This window comes from Cherax quadricarinatus, chromosome 60 (assembly GCF_038502225.1).
Source record: "Cherax quadricarinatus isolate ZL_2023a chromosome 60, ASM3850222v1, whole genome shotgun sequence".
Lineage (NCBI taxonomy): Eukaryota > Metazoa > Arthropoda > Malacostraca > Decapoda > Parastacidae > Cherax > Cherax quadricarinatus.
This window is the reverse complement of record NC_091351.1, coordinates 2544702-2569320: the sequence shown is the minus strand read 5'-3', so window position 1 is coordinate 2569320 and position 24619 is coordinate 2544702. Positions and strand designations below refer to the sequence as shown.

At 40.2% G+C, this 24619-nt stretch overlaps 1 protein-coding gene across 2 annotated transcripts; it reads left to right on the top strand.

Moving 5' to 3' along the window:
- The first annotated feature begins 7515 nt into the window (after positions 1 to 7515).
- LOC128694461 (cyclin-dependent kinase inhibitor 3) lies at positions 7516 to 24367 on the top strand. 2 transcript variants are annotated; one of them, XM_053784596.2, is made up of 6 exons: positions 7516 to 7633; positions 13541 to 13614; positions 14532 to 14632; positions 15873 to 16095; positions 17841 to 17976; positions 24144 to 24367. In XM_053784596.2, exons 2-6 carry the CDS (start codon positions 13547 to 13549, stop codon positions 24222 to 24224), a joined length of 609 nt encoding a protein of 202 aa, XP_053640571.1. In that variant the 5' UTR covers positions 7516 to 7633; positions 13541 to 13546; the 3' UTR covers positions 24225 to 24367. The 2 variants fall into 2 exon arrangements, with proteins under 2 accessions (XP_053640571.1, XP_053640572.2); XM_053784597.2 differs by lacking the exon at positions 7516 to 7633 and adding an exon at positions 12241 to 12323.
- Positions 24368 to 24619: the final 252 nt, after the last annotated feature.

Sequence of the window (24619 nt, the reverse complement as noted above, 5' to 3'; positions counted from 1 at the left end):
AAAAATGTGAAGTGTTGTGAACATTGAGTAAAAAATTTATTTTGTATTAGCGAAAATTTGTGAGTTCTGAGTTGTTGGCTGGATTTGTACAGCATGGACCCCTCAAGGAAGGTTCCTTGATGTTGGTGAGGGGCTCTTGATTTAGGGAATTGGATCTGTGCTCCAGTTCCCCGAATTAAGCCTGAATGCCTTCCACATCCCCCCCCCCAGGTGCTGTATAATCCTCCGGGTTTAGCGCTTCCCCCTTGATTATAATAATAATGTACAGCATGGAAAAATAGTGTGAGTTGTGAGTGAGGGGGGAGTGATGTGCTGGGAGATGGGGGAAGGTGATCTTGATCCAAGGAAATAGAGCAGGAATGTTGGGCTTAGAGGGTATGGGTGATGGATAAAGGGGAGGGAGTAACACTTAGGTGTTACTTCCGAGGAGCTGAGAAAAGTACAATACTAAGCACATAAGGAAATTAGAGAAAGTGCAAAGGTTTGCAACAAGACTAGTCCCGGAGCTAAGGGGTATGTCCTACGAGGAGAGGTTAAGGGAAATCAACCTGACGACATTGGAGGACAGGAGAGATAGAGAGGACATGATAACGACTTACAAAATACTGAGAGGAATTGACAAGGTGGACAGAGACAGGATGTTCCAGAAATGGGACACAGCAACAAGAGGTCATAGTTGGAGGATGAAGACAGATGAATCACAGGGATGGTAAGAAGTATTTGTTCAGCCACAGAGTTGTCAGGAAGTGGAATAGTCTGGGATGTGATGTAGTGGAGGCAGGATCCATACATAGCTTTAGGAAGAGGTATGACAAAGCTCATGGGGGAGGAAGAGTGACCTAGTAACAGCCAGTGAAAAGGCGGGGCCAGGAGCTGTGACTCGAACCTTGCAACCACAACCAGGTAAAGCAGAGAAAATGGAAAGGTAATAAAACCAATTAGAGATGAAACTAAAATGACGGAGACACTGAAGGAAAGGGAGAAGTGACACAGGTAGAGGAGGAGCAACGACGACTTGCTAAAAGATAACAAATACAAAGTAGTGGTAAAGAGAGGTATATTGTGCCTTTTTACTCTCTCAAACGTTCTCACTGGCTGAAAATCATAGTTAAAAGTCAAATTAATTAAATCAAACGCGTTATTTTCTGTAAATTGAAATGAAAATATAGTCTTTGTTATTTTTCTGTTGTTATGTAGCAGTTCCCGTCAGTTTATAGCCTGTTTATTGTCTGACAAACTAGGACACAACTTATACTCGGAGAAATCATTTTCACAACTTGTTGATCAGAGATAATATTCTTTGTAAACTAACAACCATTACAAATACCGATTATGATTTTTTTTTTCATCACACCTAAACCTTTCAGCAATTTCAAGTGAATTTTTTTGTCTCCTCAGGTCAAAGAAGAGTGGGTCATCAGGCCCTGTAGCGTCTTCTCTGGTGTCAGGGCCCCCTGAAGGCTCTGAGGTGAGATTTGGAAGCTCACTGGGTAACTTCGTTGGATCTGAAGTGAATCTGGGTACCTCCTTGGAGTCTGAAGTAAGCTTAGGGGATTCTCCCTGTCTCAGCATCTCCGGTGCCACCATCTTCTTCAACAACCCAGCTCAAGTTGTCCCCATCACGCCTTGACTTTTCCACACCTCCAGTACAATGAGATGTCACTCCAGTATTTTTCGAATCGACTGAGGCCGTACACAGTCTGTTACTTTATCGATCGGAAATCTACGCAACATCTGCAGCCCACTGAGGTTCCATTCTGTGATGTAGGTTTATTGTTAGTTTAATAGTTGTCTTATTATTTTAAATCAGTGTTGAAATAGTTTACTGGCAGCATTTTGGATGGTGTGAGAGGAAAATGAACAGCCGAGGGTAGCCGTTCCAGGCTTGTTAGGTGTTGGGTACTGACGACAATATGGTGATGACTTTATCCTGTCATCATGACTTTAAAGCTCTACCCCTTGAGAAATGTCTTTAATAAAGGTTTGCTTTGTACTGTAACTTACAGCTAGGCTTTAAATATGTTACAGGGACCCGAATGAAAATAATGATTTTCTGGGGTTATCCTAGATAATTAATTCATATGTTAATATGTATAATTACTGTACTTTTTTGTACCTGTACCTAAATAAACTTGCTTATTCTACAAGCTCTAGGTTTGCGGTCTGTGGTTGGTACTTCAGTTTGTGTGCGGCCAGCAGTAACAGCCTGGTTTATTAGACCCTGAGCCACCACGAGGCCTGGTCTCAGACCGAGCCGCGGGGGCGTTGACCCGGAACCTTCTCCAGGTATACCCTGCTACCCATCAGCTGCACACAGTTATACCAGCTGGATAGCATGTGCAAGGAGACTTATTCAACGTTTTCACTCGTCTGGGGATGGAGTCAGTCCCTCATTATCTGAAGCACTACCAGCTGAGCTGAGAGAGAGACTATACCTGGAGGATATTGTCCCTTAGCCTCGGAGAAGTAAGCGAAATGTCTAGTTTAGTTAGTTTTAATATATTTATTATGCACCCCATACCCATCCTGTGAGCGGTAGTCGAAAGATTACAGAGGTACACAATTGGTCCAGAGACTGGACTTCAAAGTTTTCATAGCTGAACAAGTTACAAAGGTAATGAACTAGATCTGGTCACAGTCATGACCAATTACAAAGGTAATGAGCTCCAGGTAGAGCTGGTCACACTCATGACAAGTTACAAAGGTAATGAACTAGATCTGGTCACAATCATGACAAGTTACAAAGATAATGAGCTCCAGGTAGAGCTGATCACAATCATGACAAGTTACGAAGATAATGAGCTCTAGGTAGAGCTGGTCACAATCATGACAAGTTACAAAGGCAATGAGCTCTAGGTAGAGCTGGTCACAATCATGACAGGTTACAAAGGTAATGAGCTCCAGGTAGAGCTGGTCACAATCATGACAAGTTACAAAGGTAATGAGCTCCAGGTAGAGCTGGTCACAGTCATGACAAGTTACAAAGGTAATGAGCTCCAGGTAGAGCTGATCACAATCATGACAAGTTACAAAGGTAATGAATCATAAACACCTCCATACATGGTTACAATCATGAACAAATTACACAGTAACTAGCAATTAACAGATTCTAGGGAATGCATCATTGCCCCAACAATAGATGTTGCTAGGTGCCTGTCCCTCCTCGGCAGGACAATCAGACAGCCATTGCAAAGGACAGCAGGTTGCGCCAGGATCTGCTGCTTGCAGGAGCACCAACGCCCTCCCCAAGAGGTTAGCGACCCGTGTGATGTCTGTACTTGGTAGTGGCTGTACCGAGTCATTGATGTATGTGTTTAGGTCAGCCCTGAGCTCCATAAAAATAAGACCCAGAACAGAAAGTTACTGGAGGTTTCAGTAATTTGCTTTAAACATCTTTGTTTTTGTGTATTTATTTTGCATTTTATCCTTTATCGAGACAAGTATGACGAAGGGTCACGTGAACCTGCGTGAGGGCCAGGTGATAGGAGACAGGTACCAGGTGATCAAGAAACTGGGTAAGGGAGGCTTCGGTAGCGTCTATGAAGTCTATGACTTGAACACCAACGCCTCCCGAGCCTTGAAGGTAGAGAGAGAGGGCAGAGGCGCTCTGAAAGGCGAGTTCCAGGCTCTGAAGCACTTATAGGTTGTTGAAGGTGTGCCTGCTGTGTATGAGCACTGGAGGCTTGGTAACTACAGTGTCATGACGATGGACCTCAAGGGTGCCAATCTGAAGTCTGTGGCTCAGGGTGTGGGTGGATCTCTTCCCATGGTGACGGTCAGCCTTCTGCTGGTCCAGATGCTCGGGCTCCTGCATCGGGTACACGAAGCTGGTTATGTCCACAGAGACATAAAACCACAGAACTTCGTCTGTGATCCTGGTATGACTGTGCAAGAGTGCCACCAGATCTCCCTGATAGACTTTGGCGTGGCTATCAAGTATCGCGATGAGAAGGGCGACCACCTTCCGCTCCGTCACAACGTTAAGCCCAGGGGAACTTTTCACTACATGAGTGTCCACTGCCACATGAAGGAGCTGCAGTCGCGCAGAGATGACATGGAGTCCCTGGGTTACACTGCTATCAAACTCCTAAACGGCAGCCTGCCGTGGTCGCACCTTCGTGGGAACGAGGTGAGAACACGCATCGAAGAACTTAAGAGGAGCGGCACGTCGGTCGTGTTCTCAGGCCTGCCGGCAAAGTATTATCGCTTTTTGAAGTACACTCGCGGGCTGAAATACGACGAGGAACCTAACTACGGCTACTGGCAGAAAGTGTTTCAGAAGGTTTCCGAGAGGCATGCGGATCAACTAGTCCTGGCAGACAGAAACCAGAGAATCCACCTTCCGAAGAAAAACTCCCGTCCCTCCTCAGCCTTCATGAGGAGCCGTACACTGTGACGATGATTCTTTTATTTTAGTCGTACCACTTCATGTCTGTTTCGTCAAACACCTTGATTCCCTCCACTCGTAAATTCGCACTTTTAATGCGCGTTTTATTTTAAAAAGCGCTAAATCTTCATGGGTTATACAGCACACCTCAATTACTGGGAGCGCTTGAGGTTCCTAAACCTGTATTCCCTGGAACGCAGGAGGGAGAGATACATGATTATATACACCTGGAAAATCCTAGAGGGACTAGTACCGAACTTGCACACGAAAATCACTCACTACGAAAGCAAAAGACTTGGCAGGCGATGCACCATCCCCCCAATGAAAAGCAGGGGTGTCACTAGCACGTTAAGAGACCATACAATAAGTGTCAGGGGCCCGAGACTGTTCAACTGCCTCCCAGCACACATAAGGGGGATTACCAACAGACCCCTGGCAGTCTTCAAGCTGGCACTGGACAAGCACCTAAAGTCAGTTCCTGATCAGCCGGGCTGTGGCTCGTACGTTGGTTTGCGTGTAGCCAGCAGCAACAGCCTGGTTGATCAGGCTCTGATCCACCAGGAGGCCTTGTCACAGACCGGGCCGTGGGGGCGTTGACCCCCGGAACTCTCTCCAGGTAAACTCCAGGTAAAACACCGTAATGCAGTCTCCATAACTGTTTAACTGAAACCGATTGATGACACTGTCTTTTCGTGAATATAGGAATATCTGTACTATCTACCCAGCGTATTTCAACAAGGTCACGTATTACTTGATCATAATAAAATATTGTATTATTTTTTATCAAAGCACACAACATAATTTTCCATCAAAAGTGGCCACCACGACTCACACACACATCACGAGTGGCCACCGTGAAGCACACACATCACGAGTGGCCACCGTGAAGCACACACATCACGAGTGGCCACCGTGAAGCACACACATCACGAGTGGCCACCGTGAAGCACACACATCACGAGTGGCCACCGTGAAGCACACACATCACGAGTGGCCACCGTGAAGCACACGCATCACGAGTGGCCACCGTGAAGCACACATATCCAGAGTGGCCACCGTGAAGCACACACATCACGAGTGGCCACTGTGAAGCACACGCATCACGAGTGGCCACCGTGAAGCACACATCCAGAGTGGCCACCGTGAAGCACACACCACGAGTGGCCACCGTGAAGCACACACATCACGAGTGGCCACCGTGAAGCACACATCCAGAGTGGCCACCGTGAAGCACACACATCACGAGTGGCCACCGTGAAGCACACGAATCACGAGTGGCCACCGTGAAGCACACACATCCAGAGTGGCCACCGTGAAGCACACACACATCCAGAGTGGCCACCGTGAAGCACAATCACGAGTGGCCACCGTGAAGCAAACACATCACGAGTGGCCACCGTGAAGCACACATCACGAGTGGCCACCGTGAAGCACACACATCACGAGTGGCCACCGTGAAGCACACATCACGAGTGGTCACCGTGAAGCACACATCACAAGTGGCCACCGTGAAACACACACATCACGAGTGGCCACCGTGAAACACACACATCACGAGTGGCCACCGTGAAGCACACACATCACGAGTGGCCACCGTGAAGCACAGATCACGAGTGGTCACCGTGAAGCACACATCACAAGTGGCCACCGTGAAGCACACACATCACGAGTGGCCACCGTGAAGCACACGCATCACGAGTGGCTACCGTGAAGCACACACATCCAGAGTGGCCACCGTGAAGCACACACATCCAGAGTGGCCACCGTGAAGCACAATCACGAGTGGCCACCGTGAAGCAAACACATCACGAGTGGCCACCGTGAAGCACACATCACGAGTGACCACCGTGAAGCACACATCACGAGTGGTCACCGTGAAGCACATCACGAGTGGCCACCGTGAAGCACACACATCACGAGTGGCCACCGTGAAGCACAGCTCACGAGTGGTCACCGTGAAGCACACACATCACGAGTGGCCACCGTGAAGCACACACATCACGAGTGGCCACTGTGAAGCACACATCACGAGTGGTCACCGTGAAGCACACATCACGAGTGGCCACCGTGAAGCACACACATCACGAGTGGCCACCGTGAAGCACACATCACGAGTGGTCACCGTGAAGCACACATCACGAGTGGTCACCGTGAAGCACACATCACGAGTGGCCACCGTGAAGCACACACATCACGAGTGGCCACCGTGAAGCACACATCACGAGTGGCCACCGTGAAGCACACATCACGAGTGGTCACCGTGAAGCACACATCACGAGTTGTCACCGTGAAGCACACATCACGAGTTGTCACCGTGAAGCACACATCACGAGTTGTCACCGTGAAGCACACATCACGAGTGGCCACCGTGAAGCACACATCACGAGTGGTCACCGTGAAGCACACATCACGAGTGGTCACCGTGAAGCACACACATCACGAGTGGTCACCGTGAAGCACACATCACGAGTGGTCACCGTGAAGCACACACATCACGAGTGGCCACCGCGAAGTACACACATCACGAGTGGCCACCGTGAAGCACACACATCACGAGTGACCACCGTGAAGCACATCCTTTATAATTTACATGTATATTACTATATATGATAACTGTATGTATGTGTATACCTGCACTTAAATAAACATACTCAAAATATGACTCGAGACCCGCGTCAGGAAGCACTTGCTAACAAACCTTACCTAACCTTAAGACAAAGACCCCAATGGAAATAGGTCAATTTAACTACCGAATTATCTCTGTCAGAGAAAGGATGACAATGTTAGTGCTAGATTTATCAACTTGCCCTTTCTTCTCTTAAATCTAACACTAACATAAGTAACTTTGTCTATTTTGGGGGGGGGGATGTTCATCCTAGGTAACCTACACATATGCTGCTATTATGATAATTTATGTAACTGTATTTATATACCTGCACCTGAATAAACTTAATATTCTAATAAATAAGGACCCCAATGGAAATAAATCACTCTGTCTGACTTTTTTGGGTTATCCCAGGTTCTCTACACATATGCTGCTATGTATGATAATCTATGTAGCTATTTGTGTATACCTGAATAAACTTACTTGCTTACTTACTTACTTAAAAAGAAACTTATATTTGAGTGAGTTTACCCTAGCACTGGGTGTTCTCTGGATGGGTAACTACAGAAGACCTGTGACATCACTAGCAATCAGCTGGTTTTGACAGCTACCTCCAGTGGTCATCAAGCTCCCTTGAAAATGTAAGTACTGTGACTAGTATCTTAATAAGTTTATTTAGGTATACACAAATATAGTTACATAAATTATCATACATAACAATATATGTGTAGAAAACCTGGGATAACCCAAAAAAGTCAGACTGACTTATTTCCATTGGGGTCCTGTTAATTCCTTATTATTATACTATAAAGGAGATAATATATTATTATTATATCTTCTTATTTGCAGCCTGTATTAAATTATTATTAGCGGGAGTTAAGGTGAGGTTGACTGCTGAGATGAAGGCCAGGAATTGTATGATATTGATGGTGGTGATGTGTATGGCAGCTGGCTACCTCATTAGCAGTTAATTATATAATATTCCTCAAGGGAGGTTAAGATATAAATAATATTCCTCAAGGGAGGATGGGATATAAATAATATTCCTCAAGGGAGGATAGGATATAAATATTCCTCAAGGAAGGATATGATATAAATAATATTCCTCAAGGGAGGATAGGATATAAATATTCCTCAAGGAAGGATAGGATATAAATAATATTCCTCAAGGGAGGATAGGATATAAATAATATTCCTCAAGGGAGGATAGGATATAAATATTCCCCAAGGAAGGATAGGATATAAATAATATTCCTCAAGGGAGGATAGGATATAAATAATATTCCTCAAGGGAGGATAGGATATAAATATTCCTCAAGGGAGGATAGGATATAAATAATATTCCTCAAGGGAGGATAGGATATAAATAATATTCCTCAAGGGAGGATAGGATATAAATAATATTCCTCAAGGGAGGATAGGATATAAATAATATTCCTCAAGGGAGGATAGGATATAAATAATATTCCTCAAGGGAGGATAGGATATAAATAATATTCCTCAAGGGAGGATAGGATATAAATAATATTCCTCAAGGGAGGATAGGATATAAATAATATTCCTCAAGGGAGGATAGGATATAAATAATAATCCTCAAGGGAGGATAGGATATAAATATTCCTCAAGGGAGGATAGGATATAAATAATATTCCTCAAGGGAGGATAGGATATAAATAATATTCCTCAAGGGAGGATAGGATATAAATAATATTCCTCAAGGGAGGATAGGATATAAATAATATTCCTCAAGGGAGGATAGGATATAAATAATATTCCTCAAGGGAGGATAGGATATAAATAATATTCCTCAAGGGAGGATAGGATATAAATAATATTCCTCAAGGGAGGATAGGATATAAATAATATTCCTCAAGGGAGGATAGGATATAAATAATATTCCTCAAGGGAGGATAGGATATAAATAATATTCCTCAAGGGAGGATAGGATATAAATAATATTCCTCAAGGGAGGATAGGATATAAATAATATTCCTCAAGGGAGGATAGGATATAAATAATATTCCTCAAGGGAGGATAGGATATAAATAATATTCCTCAAGGGAGGATAGGATATAAATAATATTCCTCAAGGGAGGATAGGATATAAATAATATTCCTCAAGGGAGGATAGGATATAAATAATATTCCTCAAAGGAGGATAGGATATAAATAATATTCCTCAAGGGAGGATAGGATATAAATAATATTCCTCAAGGGAGGATGGGATATAAATAATATTCCTCAAGGAAGGATGGGATATAAATAATATTCCTCAAGGGAGGATGGGATATAAATATTCCTCAAGGGAGGATGGGATATAAATATTCCTCAAGGGAGGATGGGATATAAATATTCCTCAAGGGAGGATGGGATATAAATATTCCTCAAGGGAGGATAGGATATAATATCCCTCAAGGGAGGATACATAAATAATATCCCTTAAGGGAGAATAGGATGTAAATATTCCTTAAGGGAGACTAAGATGTAAATATTCCTTAAGGGACACTAGGATATAAATAATAGCTTTCAGCACTCCATGACCCTTTTGAAGGTAGAAACATTGGAAGTGTTTCTTTACACTTGTTGTCTATGTTCACCCATCGGTATAATGGGTATCTAGGTGTTAGTCAACTGGTGTGGGTTGCATCCTGGGACAACACTGACCTAATTTGCCCAAAATGCTCTGCATAACAAGCAGATTTCTATACAGCAGTACGTACAGTGGAATCTCGGTTTTGGTATGTTCTGGTTTTCGTAGGATTCGGTTTTTGGCAACTTTTTTCGTCTAAATTTTGTCACAATTTTCGTTCATCCGCTCAGTTTTTGTAGAGTTGACAATGGTCTGCCATACCAAATGCACCTGCCTGCCCATGTCCACCTGCCCGTGACTGCTAAATAAGCCACCATGGGGCCAAAGAAAGTTCCGAGTGTCAGCCCTTTGATGAAGAAGGTGAGAAACATGATAGAATTCAAAAAAGAACTCGTAGCAAAGTATGAAAGTGGTGTACACATGGCTGATCTCGCCAGTAAAAGAAAAAGGAGGGAAGTAACCCTGGATAGGGCCTTGATACCTGAAGTCCTTATGGAGGGGGATTCCCCTTCCAAACAATAACCTCTCCGCCAACCTCTCCCCTCCTCGCCATCTTCCATATGCCAACAAGTCTTCAATAAAGGTAAAAGTGATGTTGAATGTTCATTTATCCATTTCATTAGTCATTTATATTTTTTTTCTCATTGTTTTCTGTGTGTAAAACTATAATTATTCTCTATAAAATGTATTTTTTATTAATATTTTTGGGTGTCTGGAACAGATTAATTGGATTTACATTATTTCTTACGGAAAATATTGCTTCAGTTTTTGTGCAATTTGGTTTTCGTCAGACTTTTTAGAACGAATTAATCACGAAAACCGAGGTTTCACTGTATGTTATTGATGTCAGCTAGGCCTGTATACCTTGTATGTACATGTACTTGTAGTAAATAAAGATATTATTATGACTGGTGGTAAAAAGGTTACTGGTCAGCCTTAAATGACCCTTGTGTAGTAGATAGGCAACCATCATTGTAGGTTCCTTGATGCTGGTGACCAATTGGACCTGTGTTCCCCTTGGATTTAACCTAAAAGCCTCCTTTTCCTCTCAGCCAGGAAGGTGCCTTGATGTCTGAGGGAAAAGGGTGGTCCTGATCCAAAGATGTGACCTGGCCTCCCCTTCCTTGGGTCAAACCTTGTTGTTTACCATCCCTCATGTGCAGAAGGACCCTATGGCATGTTCAGGGATTCCTCCTTGATAATTTACATAATATAAAGCCTTCTGTATTACATACAGTACTTTACAAATGTGGGTTGTATTTGTATTTTTTTATTGTAATTACAAAGTCACCCAAGGTAATTTTTAACAAGATTTGGTCAATTAGATTGTGCACTATTGAACATGGTTAGTACGTGGATGGGAGATCACACTGACAGCTGGGCTTCAAACTAGGTAATAGCACTTTGCACTGCATCATTAGAGATCTTTGTGACAGTCCAGTGGACTGTCATCGTAATAATAATATTTTATTTTGGCACGATACATATTTGTACAAAGAAATATAATAGTTGGATGAACATGCCAAAAGCCCCTTTATATGCAGAGCAGTTCAGGCAAACTTAGAATTAAATTAAGATTAATAAAGCAATAACAGTTTACCTGGAGAGAGTTCCGGGGGTCAACGCCCCCGCAGCTCAGTCTGTGACCAGGCCTCATGGTGGATCAGGGCCTGATCAACCAGGCTGTTATTGCTGGCTGCATGGAATCCAACGTACGAACCACAGCCCGACTGATCAGGTACCGACTTTAGGTGCTCGTCCAGTGCCTGCTTGAAGACAGCCAGGGGTCTATTGGTAATCCCCCTTATGTATGCTGGGAGGCAGTTGAACAGTCTTGGACCCCTGACACTTATTGTGTTGTCTTAACGTGCTAGTGGTACCCCTGCTTTTCACTGGGGGGATGTTGCATCGTCTGCAACAAGAGACTGGAGTATTAGGTCATGCTATATGGCTTTAATACAGACATCGGACAAGTTGACTTCACTTGAGAGACCTTCTTCACTGCCCTGATGTGTCTGTGTTTTTCTGACCTTTAATGTGGATCCTCTGTATGATTTCTTAACTATTATTTATTTGCTACACAGACTGTGGCCCCCCTTTCCTTTTCGCTCTTTTTTTGCCATTTTCCTTCTTGACATATTTTTACATGTAGTGCTGAATGAGCCACACAACATTAGCTCTTTCTATGACTGTAATAATTAAGCTAGCAGTACCTGGGAATGTGTAAGCCACAGCTTCTGTTTCCTGACTTGGTTATAGGAAACCTTAATTTAACGGACCGCAATTTAATGGTTTTCAGATTTAATGGACAAAACCTTGGGCTGAGAATATTCAGAAGCAATACACGAAGTTTGTGAAATCTAGAATTGTCTGTGACTGTTACAATCGTGTAAAAATATTTCTCATTTGGATTTAATGGACAGTGGCTTTAATGGACACCCCCTTCCCCATATTAGCCCCTTAAATAAAGAGGTCACTCTACCATAACTAATTAATCATACACTTAATCCAGCTATAAGACAGGTAACACTGGGTAAAAATTAAAGCTACACTAATCTTGAGAAGGAGACATATAAGTTATAAAGTCTGGCAGCTATATAGTAGATTTGTTAAAATACAAATACAAGTTTATATCAACATTATACGATGCTTACGCAGAAATGGGTGATATTGAATTGCATGTTGAAAGCCCTTGTTTATGCAGAGCATTTCGGACAAATAATCCCATATCAATAACTTGGGTAAGTTGCAGCCTTATTAATGTACGTGTAGTTAGAGAGACTTGAAATGTGGCCAACTACAGTGGAACCTTGGTATGCGACCGTAATTCATTCCAGAAGGCTGTTCGAGTGACACTCCGTTTGAGTATCAAACAAGTTCACCCCAACCAATTTTCTGTTGGGTTGGCTGTTATCACTAATTGTCGTAGGCCCCATGGTGACTTGTTTATACAAATGATACAAAAAAAAAACACCAAAAGATGCCAAGAGACAAAATAGTTCACAGCGAAGTTCTGTCAGGTCATATTTGTTTGGTCGAGTGCTGAGCTTTGTTCGAGTAGGGAGCTGGTCGTATACCGAGGTTCCACTGTATGTAGTACTTGTATTGTAGTCCCATATGTTGCTCTGGTGGCCAATTGTTTCCTCCACTATTTTTCCAATTATTCATATTACACATGAATCATAGAATTAAGTTGATCAATGTAGGGGTTAATTGAAAGACCAGAGATTTCTTTAGAAAATAATAATTAGTAAAATAGTTTGATAAATTAGACACATGTTCAACATTATCTACATCCCCAAAATACAATTTAAATGATTTACAGTGTGGTATCAACATGATGAATGTCTAAAAAAATCAGAGAGCTCCCTGTTGGGTATCATAAGGTACACCAGTCTGCTAAATTATCTTACATTTCCTAATGATCTAGCATAACCATCTAGTAATCTGTTTTAATGTCCCAAGTGCAATTGATAAGTTTTAACCGAACAGACTAATGATTTAATTATGCAAAACCTAAGTACAGACATGTCTCACTAATATGGCAGGTTAGGTTCCAGACTGCCACCATAAAGAGCAAATATCATCTTGAAGCAAATCACAGCCTCTTTTTTCACTTGCCAATGCATATATAAAACCCTAAAAACATGTTTACACTAACATCATTAAGTGCACAATAACACTAGGCCTAAAGAAATGCAAAAGTAAAAATAATAAATAAAAAAAATTCTAAATTGCTGAAAACCAACTTAAGAGTAAGGCAAGCATCAAAAATGATAAACACGAATATAATTGAAAAGCGTCATATTTGCAAAATGCTCTAAAGCAAGCGCCGTATTACTGAGGTATGCCTGTACAGTATTACCAGGCATGACAGTTAAGGGAATACTGAAAAAATAATTAAAGAAACTTTAAATTCAGTGGTAGGTGTTGATGTATCTTTACTTGGTACTTCCAGAACAAAATGTTCGACTCATCAGACTCGGATGATGAGTCGAGTCAGGCTTCAATACAGACACTGAAGGTAGACTGGTAAGTCAAGTTTTTAACTATTATCACTCCAGTATTAATGTTATTGAGTACGTACTGGTATTACCAGAAAGTAGGATACACGTGAATTTGACTTGCTTACATTTTTTTCTACCTTTTGTTTCCAGGTAACTTTAAATTGTCTCTTCATATGAACTTGAAACACTAGAACAATAGTTTCATCATATTGTTTTCTGTAGAAATCAATCCTTACACTGTTTCTTCTTGGGATAGTACCACTGCCTCTATGCTCTGCTTTTCTGTAATTTTCGCATGCTTTTCTGTAACATGGTTTGTAAATTCACATGGTAAACAGGGCCCTACACAGCCATAAATATAAGTGATATACAGTTTAAGGTTAAGTATTATAGCCCTTTGGTGGTTATTTCTTAGAAATGATTTTATGTTCTTCAAGGAAAGGTCATATTTATTTTCAAGATTTTCTGCAGTGATGAATAAATGTAGTACCAAATGTACTAATATAGTATACCAATTCCCTAATACCAAGTGATGTGCTAGATAATCTCAAGTTGAAAATGCAAGCCCAGAAAGTTAATATGATAATTATTTAAGATTTATGTTTTTTGTGCAATTTCTTTATATTCTAGATGTTAACCATAAAGGAGTGCAGTTCGTTATTATAAAATAGTTTGATGAAATCAACTTGAGTGATTTAATATACTATAGGATCATCTCAGATGGTGTCTGCCATAAATATTATATGAAATTGTTCATATTATTACCAACTCAGTATTAGTTGCCCAGTATTAATACTATATGGTAGTATTTTGCACCTCATTTTTGTTAAATAATAGAGAAAACTCTGTGTTTGAATATTGTACATGTAGTATATTATCCCAGTTTTCCTTATGTCATAAAATATTACATGTACTGTACTTATTAAAATTTTGATCTTGTAGGTTGGACATGTCATTCATGGGCTGTCCACAGAGTGTTGCACTCAGTGGTCTTCCAGGCTGTCGCTTCAGAAATATAAATCAAAACCTGCATATGGATTTAAGTAAGTTGTGCAAATCATGTTTTCCAGCACCGTAAGATTTTTAGCCACAGTATACAGTACTATACAAACATAAATGTAAATGAGAGGCTTGGCATCTTTCACTCAATTCAATTCAATTTAAGTTTATTCTCTATAAGGGTTACAATGTGGGGTTTACAGGTTTTGGGTATTGTGTGGTTTACATGTTATAAAATACTAATACTAATACTAGGTAGTAGGTTGGTAGACAGCAACCGCCCAGGGAGGTACTACCATCCTGCCAGGTGAGTGTAAAACGAAAGCCTGTAATTGTTTTACATGATGGTAGGATTGCTGGTGTCCTTTTTTCTGTCTCATGAACATGCAAGATTTCAGGTACGTCTTGCTACTTCTACTTACACTTAGGTCACACTACACATACATGTACAAGCACATATATACACACCCCTCTGGGTTTTCTTCTATTTTCTTTCTAGTTCTTATTCTTGTTTATTTCCTCTTATCTCCATGGGGAAGTGGAACAGAATTCTTCCTCCGTAAGCCATGCGTGTTGTAAGAGGCAACTAAAATGCCGGGAGCAAGGGGCTAGTAACCTCTTCTCCTGTATATATTACTAAATGTAAAAGGAGAAACTTTCGTTTTTCCTTTTGGGCCACCCCGCCTCGGTGGGATACGGCCGGTGTGTTGAAAGAAAGAAAATACTAATTACAGAGGGGGCCACTAGGACACCTAGCATAGCTAGGCATTTCGGGCAGACTTAGATTAATTCTTAACATTAACATTGTGTTGGTTCATAATATCACAAAGCTAAGAGAATTCGTACTACAATACTGCTAAACCTTAGAATGCGAACTCTATAATAACCTTCAAATATCTGAGTAGTGGTGGAAATTAAGACTTGGTAAATCATAATACAGTACTGTAATTTTAGAATGTCTAATGATACAATAAAATTGATGGTTGTTGCACTGCTTAGCTGCTATTCAAGTCAATATTGAGTGGGGGACCTACACTAGAGAATGAAAATATGAAGGGCTAAGGTTAGAGTTTATTAGTAAAAGTATTATTCCAGCTCTGGGCCATTCAAAGACCATAATTATTATTAGATTAAACAGTTGGTTGTTACTCTTTTTTTTCACAATATTCTTACCTAATTCCACCATGGGAATTATTCATATTGTTGAATTTCTAATCATTCATAGGTAAAAGAATTTTTAGTGAGTGAATGCTGTTCCTATTTTCATACATTTTTAATTTTCAGATAAGATAGAGAATTTGGGCATTTCTGATGTGGTGATGCTCGTTACAAAAGGTGAATTGCGAAAATACAGAGTGCCAAATTTGATAGCAGAATACGAGATGAGAGGAATGCGGCTCCACCACTATCCATTTCCTGATGGCACAGTCCCTTCAGTTGAAAATGTAATGAAAATCATTGATACAGTTCGCCAGGCATTAGAGGAAAATCGAAAGGTTCTCATTCAGTAAGTACTACACGTATACCATGTTTTTGGAGGAACGGTAATTATTTTTTTTAAAATGAAGCCTAAAACTTTATATTTCAGCATTATTTTAAACCCTTCACAGTCCAGAGCCTCAAAATTAAAAGTGCTTACAGTGTCCACATTTAAACAAAAAAAATGAAATATTTTTTTTCTGAAAACAATAATGACACCAAAAGTACGAAATTTGATGAAAAACTTAGAATTACACAAGTGCAAAGTTAGCAGTCAGGGTGCAATTTACACATCAGCAATTTCACCCACTTTGAGTCCTATTGCAAGCCACTTCCTTTGCTCAATTTGACCAAATTCTTAGCTACTTCACTGGTATGCTTTCCTTCCTATCAAGTAAGCAAAAGAAACTGCCCATTCAACTATCAAAACTACCCTATAAAGTGAATAGAATTTGGTAATTTGGCCAAATTTACACAAAATTCAAAAGAATTCCAATAAACGTTTAACATTCCAGGTACTAAAACATTTCCTAGGTTCATTAATCATGCCCCCAGGTCTCTCCTATATTGCACTTTCCTTCCATTTTGAATTCATCATTACAATCAAAGATTTACCTTATTTCTCGGATAATAAAATACAGCCTCTCCTCACTTAACAATGGGGCCCTGTTCTTAAAAGTAGAAGTGAGGAGCACACTATACTAGTAGTGGGTTTGTGTCAACCCTCTTTAGATTTTTTTCATCACCTTTGCACCATTTATAACATTCTAGTATATTTTTAAATGTTTACACAGTAATGTACTGTATACTATAATAAAAATAGAGGAAATCAGTTCTGATATACAAAACTTAGGTTTGCATACTGGTTGGAGAGCTGGTTGTAAGTCCAAGTGGTCAGTAAACAAGTACCATATGTCGCTAAGTGAGGAAAGGCTGTATAACCAGGAATGATTGGTCATGGTTTATGGCATCCCAATAATTGAATTAGACCTAGTAATAGCCCACAAAACAGATGGAGGGGTGTAGGCCTTACCCATCCTCAGGAAAATTGGCAAAAATCTAATACAGTTGAACCTCAAATATCGAACTGCTCCCAACTCAACCAATTATGTAAGTGTATTTTTGTAAGTGCTTTTATAAGTGTATTTTTGAGGGTCTGAAATTAACTAATCTAATTTACATTATTCCTGATGGGAATAAATTCGTTTGGTAATGGCACTTGAACAGCCGTCTGGAACGAAGAAAGTTTGATATTTGAGGTTCCATTGTATTTCGAATAGTTTGAGGCTGATTTCTAGCTACTTTTGGTACTGGAACTAACCAAAATTATCTCTATTTCAGTGGTATGTCTTGCATTCTAAAAAAAAAAAACTAAGAAATATCCAATAAAGCCACAAAAATTGTCCTAGAAAATGCCCCTCAAAGTCACTATTTTAAAGCAAACAGGTCAGAGTTTTGTTTTCCCATCATGCACCATGTAGGGTAGGATTCTTTTACACTGTGTACATTCACTGCATAGACCCATTCTCTCATATTTAGGCCAAAATTTACTGCTCTCAGCTTATCTAAGTGAACTGAACTCAAGACAGCTCTATGTGAGGGGACCCATGCATCAATAATGCAGATCTACGTGACTGACAATGGAAGGGGTTAAATTAATGTATGCTCATGAAGTATTATGATAAAAGGTTTAATCCCATTAGATATATGAACTAATATAAAAAACAGAATTCATATCAAGTGTTTAAAATGTTAATTTTTATTTAATTTCAGTTGCATGGGTGGGTTAGGGAGAGCTTGTGTTATAGCCTCTTGTCTCCTCCAATACTTCGAGAACTCGTTAACTCCAAACCAAACTATTTTCGTCCTGAGAGAAATCAGAGGTGTACGGGCAATACAAACAGTCAAGGTCAGTACTGTACCACGTTTTGTGATCTGCTTTGTATTCTAACAGTTATCTGTAGGAAAATTTTATAAGATATTCATACTGTGGTACTGTACATGCATAGTGTTCATCATATAATTAACCTGAATGCTAAAGACATTTGATGAGACCTGGATCTTAAATTGCATAGATATGGCATCCTTATTAAATTTAATTTCAAAACATAACAAATGTCTTTTGTTTATATTATGTCTCATCCTTATCCATGTCTGTCCATTTTTCTGTCAGAAATTAGAAATTTGATGCTTGCTTTCAACAGTTTTCCATGGAATTTAATTGTCATCATCATGTTCATGAGGGTTTGATTTGTCAAGAGTAACTGGTGTAAATTGATGGCTAGAGAAGTGCTGGGAGAAACCTTCATTTCCATTCATTGATTTTTTTTTTAACAAGTCGGTTGTCTCCCAAAGAGGCAGGGTGACCCAAAAAGAAAGAAAATCTCCAAAAAGAAAATAGTTTTATCATCATTCAACACTTTCACCTCACTCACACATAATCACTGTTTTTGCAGAAGTGCACAGAATACTACAACAGTTTAGAAGCATATACATATAAAGATACACAACATATCCCTCCAAACTGCCAATATCCTAAACCCCTCCTTTAAAGTGCAGGCATTGTACTTCCCATTTCCAGGACTCAAGTATGGCTATATAAAAATAACCGGTTTCCCTGAATCCCTTCATGAAATATTACCCTGCTCACACTCCCACAGCTCATCAGGTCCCAAATATCATTCATCTCCATTCACTCCTATCTAACACGCTCACGCACGCTTGCTGGAAGTTCAAGCCTCTCACCCACAAAACCTCCTTTACCCACTCCCTCCAACCTTTTCGAGGATGACCCCCTACCCCGCCTTCCTTCCCCTACAGGTTTATACGCTCTCCATGTCATTCTACTTTGATCCATTCTCTCTAAATGACCAAACCACCTCAACAACCCCTCTTCTGCCCTGTGACTAATACTTTTATTAACTCCACACCACCTAATTTCCACACTCCGAATTTTCTGCATAATATTTACACCACACATCGCCCTTAGACAGGACATCTCCACTGCCTCCAACTGCCTCCTCGCTGCTGCATTGGCAACCCAAGCTTCACACCCATATAAGTGTTGGTACTACTATACTTTCATACATTCCCTTCTTTGCCTCCATAGATAATGTTTTTTGTCTCCACATATATCTCGATGCAACACTCGCCTTTTTTCCTTCATCAATTCTATGATTAACCTCATCCTTCATAAATCCATCCGCTAACACGTCAACTCCCAAATATCTGAAAACATTCACTTCTTCCATACTCCTCCTCCCCAATTTGATATCCAGTTTTTCTTTATGATACCCACCTTACTCTTTTCTATGTTCACTTTAAACTTTCTACCTTTACACACACTCCCAAACTCGTTTACTAACCTTTGCAATTTTTCTTTAGAATCTCCCACAAGCACAGTATCATCAGCAAAAAGTAACTGTGTCAATTGCCATTTTGTATTTGATTCCCCATAATTTAATCCCACCCCTCTCCTGAACACCCTATCATTTACTTCTTTTACAACCCCATCTATAAATATATTAAATAACCATGGTGACATTACACATCCCTCTCTAAGACCTACTTTTACCGGGAAGTAGTCTCCCTCTCTTCTACACACCCTAACCTGAGCCTCACTATCCTCATAAAAACTCTTTACAGCATATAGTGACTTACCACCTATTCTATATACTTGCAGCATCTACCACATTGCTCCCCTATCCACTCTATCATATGCCTTTTCTAAATCCATAAATGCAATAAAAACTTCCCTACCTTTATCTAAATACTGTTCACATATATGTTTCAATGTAAACACTTGATCTACACATCCCCTACCCACTCTAAAACCTCCTTGCTCATCCGCAATCCTACATTCTGTCTTACCTCTAATTCTTTCAATGATAACCCTACTGTACATTTTTCCTGGTATACGCAGTAAACTTATTCCTCTCTAATTTTTACAATCTCTTTTGTCCCCCTTCCCTTTATATAAAGAGACTATACATGCTCTCTGCCAATCCCTAGGTACCTTCCCCTCTTTCATACATTTATTAAACAAAAATACCAACCACTCCAACTCTATATCCCCCCGCTTTTAACATTTCTGTCATGATGCCGTCAGTTCCAGCTGCTTTACCCATTTAATTCTACATAATGCCTCACGCACCTCCCACACACTTACATTCTGCTCTTCTTCACTCCTAAAAGATGGTATACCTCCCTGGCCAGTGCATGAAATTACCGCCTCCCTTTCTTCGTCGACATTTAAAAGTTCCTCAAAATATTCTCGCCATCTACCCAATACCTCCATCTCCTCATCTACGAACTCCCTTACTCTGTTTTTAACTGACAAATCCATTCATTCCCTGGGCTTTCTTAACTTGTTTAACTCACTCCAAAATTTTTTCTTATTTTCATTAAAATTTCTTGACAGTACCTCTCCCACTCTATCATCTGCTCTCCTTTTGCACTCTCTCACCACTCTCTTCACCTTTCTTTTACTCTCCATATACTCTACTCTTCTTATAACACTTCTGCTTTGTAAAAACCTCTCATAAGCTACCTTTTTCTCTTTTATCACACCCTTTACTTCATCATTCCACCTCCTGCACCCACCCTCCTATAACCACAAACTTCTGCCTCACATTCTAATACATACTGCATTTTTAAAACTATTCCAACCCTCTTCTACCCCCCTACTACTCATACTTGCACCAGCCCACCTTTCTGCCAATAGTTGCTCATATCTCACCTGAACTTCGTCCTTCTTTAGTTTACACACTTTCACCTCCTCCTTACTTGTTGTTGCCATTTTCCTCTTGCCCCATCTACCTCTTACTCTAACTGTAGCTACAACTAAATAATGATCTGATATATCAGTTGCCCCTCTATAAACGTGTACATCCTGGAGCCTACCCATCAACCTTTTATCCACCAATACATAATCTAACAGACTACTTTCATTACGTGCTATATCATACCTTGTATATTTATCTATCCTCTTTTTCATAAAATATGTATTGCTTATTACCAAACCTCTTTCTACACATAGCTCAATTAAAGGCTCCCCATTTTCATTTACCCCTGGCACCCCAAATTTACCTACTACTCCCTCCACAACATTTTTACCCACTTTAGCATTGAAATCCCCAACCACAAGTACTCTCACACATGGTTCAAAACTCCCCATGCATTTACTCAACATTTCCCAAAATATCTCTCTCTCTCCTCTAGACTTCTCTCTTCTCCAGGTGCACATACGCTTACTATAACCCACTTTTCACATCCAACCTTTATTTTACTCCACATAATCCTTGAATTAATACATTTACAGTCCCTCTTTTTCTGCCATTATTGGTACTCCTTTAGCTCTAACTCTGAAAGCCCTGACCTAATCCCATTTATTCCTCTCCACTGAAACTCTCCCACCCCATTCAGCTTTGTTTCACTTAAAGCCAGGACATCCAGCTTCTTCTCATTTATAACATCCACAATCATCTCTCTCTTATCATTTGCACAACATCCACGCACATTCAGACATCCCACAAAACTCCAGCTGGAGTTTTGAGACTCTATGACCGTGGGTTCAATCCCGGCCGGGGGTATGGTTTGTTTGCAATCGTGTCATTACGATTTCTTGAGTCATGTTGATGGCAGTGAAGGGACTTGAGCTAGAGTTAGTCACGGCCACGCTAGCTGGAGATTCGTCTGTAAAAACTTGCATTTGTGGTCACAGTGGTGCCTGTGCTAACCTTCCTATGGTGTAGAAATATACCTAGTTGAATGAATCTTATTGTGGCTAGCTGGTCTAGTGGCTAACGCGACGGGCTGGAGTTTTGAGACTCTATGACCGCGGGTTCAATCCCGGCCGGGGGTATGGTTTTTTTCCACTACCATTATGGTATGCTCCTCACTTAGCGACGAATTCGTTTACCAACGTGGTCTTAGGAACGAGAGATTCTTTTTTATCTTTTTGGGCCACCCTACTTCGGCGGGAAATGGCCGGTTTGTTAAAAGAAGTGCCGAGGTAGTTTTGGGGCAATCAGGCCCCCTCAGCCTTAATAGGTGGTGGTATCCCTCAGCATTAATGAATCTGAAGCAGAAGCATTAAGATGAAGACCTGTATGCTCAAGCAGAGAAGTCCATTAATGTAATGGTACTTGTTTGACACAGTAATGAAGCTAGATCATACAAGCTAGATACAACTCTTGGGTATGACTGATTTCCACAGTTGGGTCTGGTCCTCTAGTGATCATATATTCAATTATTACACCTCTAGCTTGCATGAGAATATTAGATCAGAGTGAATGGGAACAATTGGTTTTTAATGGGCATGCTGGAGTGTGGAAGTGGAGTGGGAAGAGATTCAGGAAAAGCAGTCGGCTGGACTAGTCCTGATAGGAAAGAGGACATTGCCAGCACTGTGGGGATGTTGCAGTTGGGAGGGCCATCTGTATTGTGATGTCAGTACACTTCTGACAAGAAGGATGGTGAATGTGTTTCCTAGCATGGACCAGTAGGTCTACTGCAGTGCAGTGCTCCTCTGTTTTTTATGTTCTTGTACACCCCATACCTAGTACAGCAGTAGTTAAAAGATTACAAAGGCATGGGCCCAGTAACCAGGCCTCCATATTTTGTAAGCTAAGCAAGTTAGTGGTATAAAACTATACTGGGTACTTAAAAGATACTGATCACTGCTAATTCTAATGAGTTTGCTACATAGGTTTGTTAATTAAGCAAGTTAGTGTTAAAAGCTACTCAGTGAAGTACTATAAGTCTTTAGGGCTCATACAGTGCCTTTGGAGTGAGAGGTGATCAGGTTTAATCCAAGGAGGGGAACAGCTCAAATTCCATGGATCAAGAGCTCATAACCAGCATCAAAAACTCCCATGCCATGTTAATGATTGATGTACAGTACATAAAATAACTTTGTTCCATCTAGATAGGTTCCATTCATGTGTGTCCTACCACTAGTTTATGTAGCTTTCATAACTTTGACCAATGCACTGGTGGATCTACAGGAGCAACTCAAAAACTTACTTTGCCTTTCAATTTAAATGCAAATACTGTATTGCAGTCGAGTTCCTTTCAGGTTTAGCGCTTAATTTGGTCGTACTACTACTACTGTTAATCCTACAGGTTTAGCGCTCCCCTTGATTATAATAAGTTATTATTATTACTGCATTTTAGTAAACCAGTATCATTACCCTAGAATGCATGCTAAATATATCTGAAGGTGCCATATTCTCCCAGTTACACAACTTTATCATTACATTAATTAAACTGATGACACCCCATCTCAGTCATACTAATATGAATTGTATTCTTTTCAGAAATCATATCGTTTCACACTACAATACATTGTTTAAGTACATCTTTATTTTAGCATTTAACTGATAACTTTAAAACCACTAGCATTCTTTATCATAAAAACTTTGCGCAACACGTTTTTATAAGTAGAATACCATACTCTTACAAAATTAATTTTTCGAAGTTTTAAAATTTAATAGTCAGAAAAGTTATTAAATGAACTAGAGTACTGATGTGATTATATATCTGCTATATTCTTTCATAGTTGAGGACACACCTAAATGTAGTGTTAATTTTCAATTATTATTATAATCAAGGGGAAGCGCTAAACCCGGAGGATTATACATTATTGTTATTATAATCAAGGGGGAAGCGCTAAACCCGGAGGATTATACAGCGCCTGGGGGGGGGGGATGTGGAAGGCATTCAGGCTTAATTCGGGGAACTGGAGCACAGATTCAATTCCCTAAATCAAGAGCCCCTCACCAACATCAAGGAACCTTCCTTGAGGGGGTTAATTTTCAAATTGGCATTTACTTTCCTTATCCAAACTCTCACATCCTCTTTATTAATTCTACAGTTATCCTTTATTTTATATAGCACAGTTGTTTCACTACTTGCATTTGACAGCAGTCAAATGTTCATTAAAGAAAGATTAGATAAAACAATTTTTATAACCTTGCTTCCACTGTGGGAAACATGTTTTGCCAGAAATAATATATATACAAAACTTATAAAAAAAATTTATTTCACACGGTAAGATCATGTACTGTATTTCAGCAATACAACTTTGTTCAAGATTTTAGAAGCTTGTGTGAAACCTGGATGGATGAAGACATTGAACGTTCAGTGTCCCGATGACAGTCCACCCATGGTCAAAAGACTTCATCCAATGCAGAGGGGAAGAACTGACAACCATTTCTTGATGCTAAGGACTACTATGATACAGGGTAAAAAAAAAAAATATGGAGGTTTACAGGAAAACCATAACTTCAAAGAATTTTTTTTTTATGACTGGTTTATTTCATGAAAGTGGTTCCTAATCTTTCATGTGTGAACATTGTATATTTTGCTATCATTAATGAGAACACTTCTATTGATTGTCGCTGACATTACCCTTGTGACATCAATAGGGAGATTTTAAATGATGTGCTCATACAGCAGAACTTTAGTACAATGGAAGGCTGAGGACCATGCAGCTGGTCACTAACAGAAACCAAAATAGCTTTAAAGTAATATATGATAGATGTACAGGA

What these genes read in the sequence shown, in the direction of transcription:
- LOC128694461 (XM_053784597.2), top strand. Translation starts at nt 12,243, where the DNA reads ATGGGTGATATTGAATTGCATGTTGAAAGCCCTTGTTTATGCAGAGCA. An exon ending in CAGACACTGAAGGTAGACTG is followed by an intron (nt 13,615 to 14,531) that starts GTAAGTCAAGTT and finishes TTGATCTTGTAG; the next exon opens with GTTGGACATGTCATTCATGG. An exon ending in GGGCAATACAAACAGTCAAG is followed by an intron (nt 17,977 to 24,143) that starts GTCAGTACTGTA and finishes ACTGTATTTCAG; the next exon opens with CAATACAACTTTGTTCAAGA.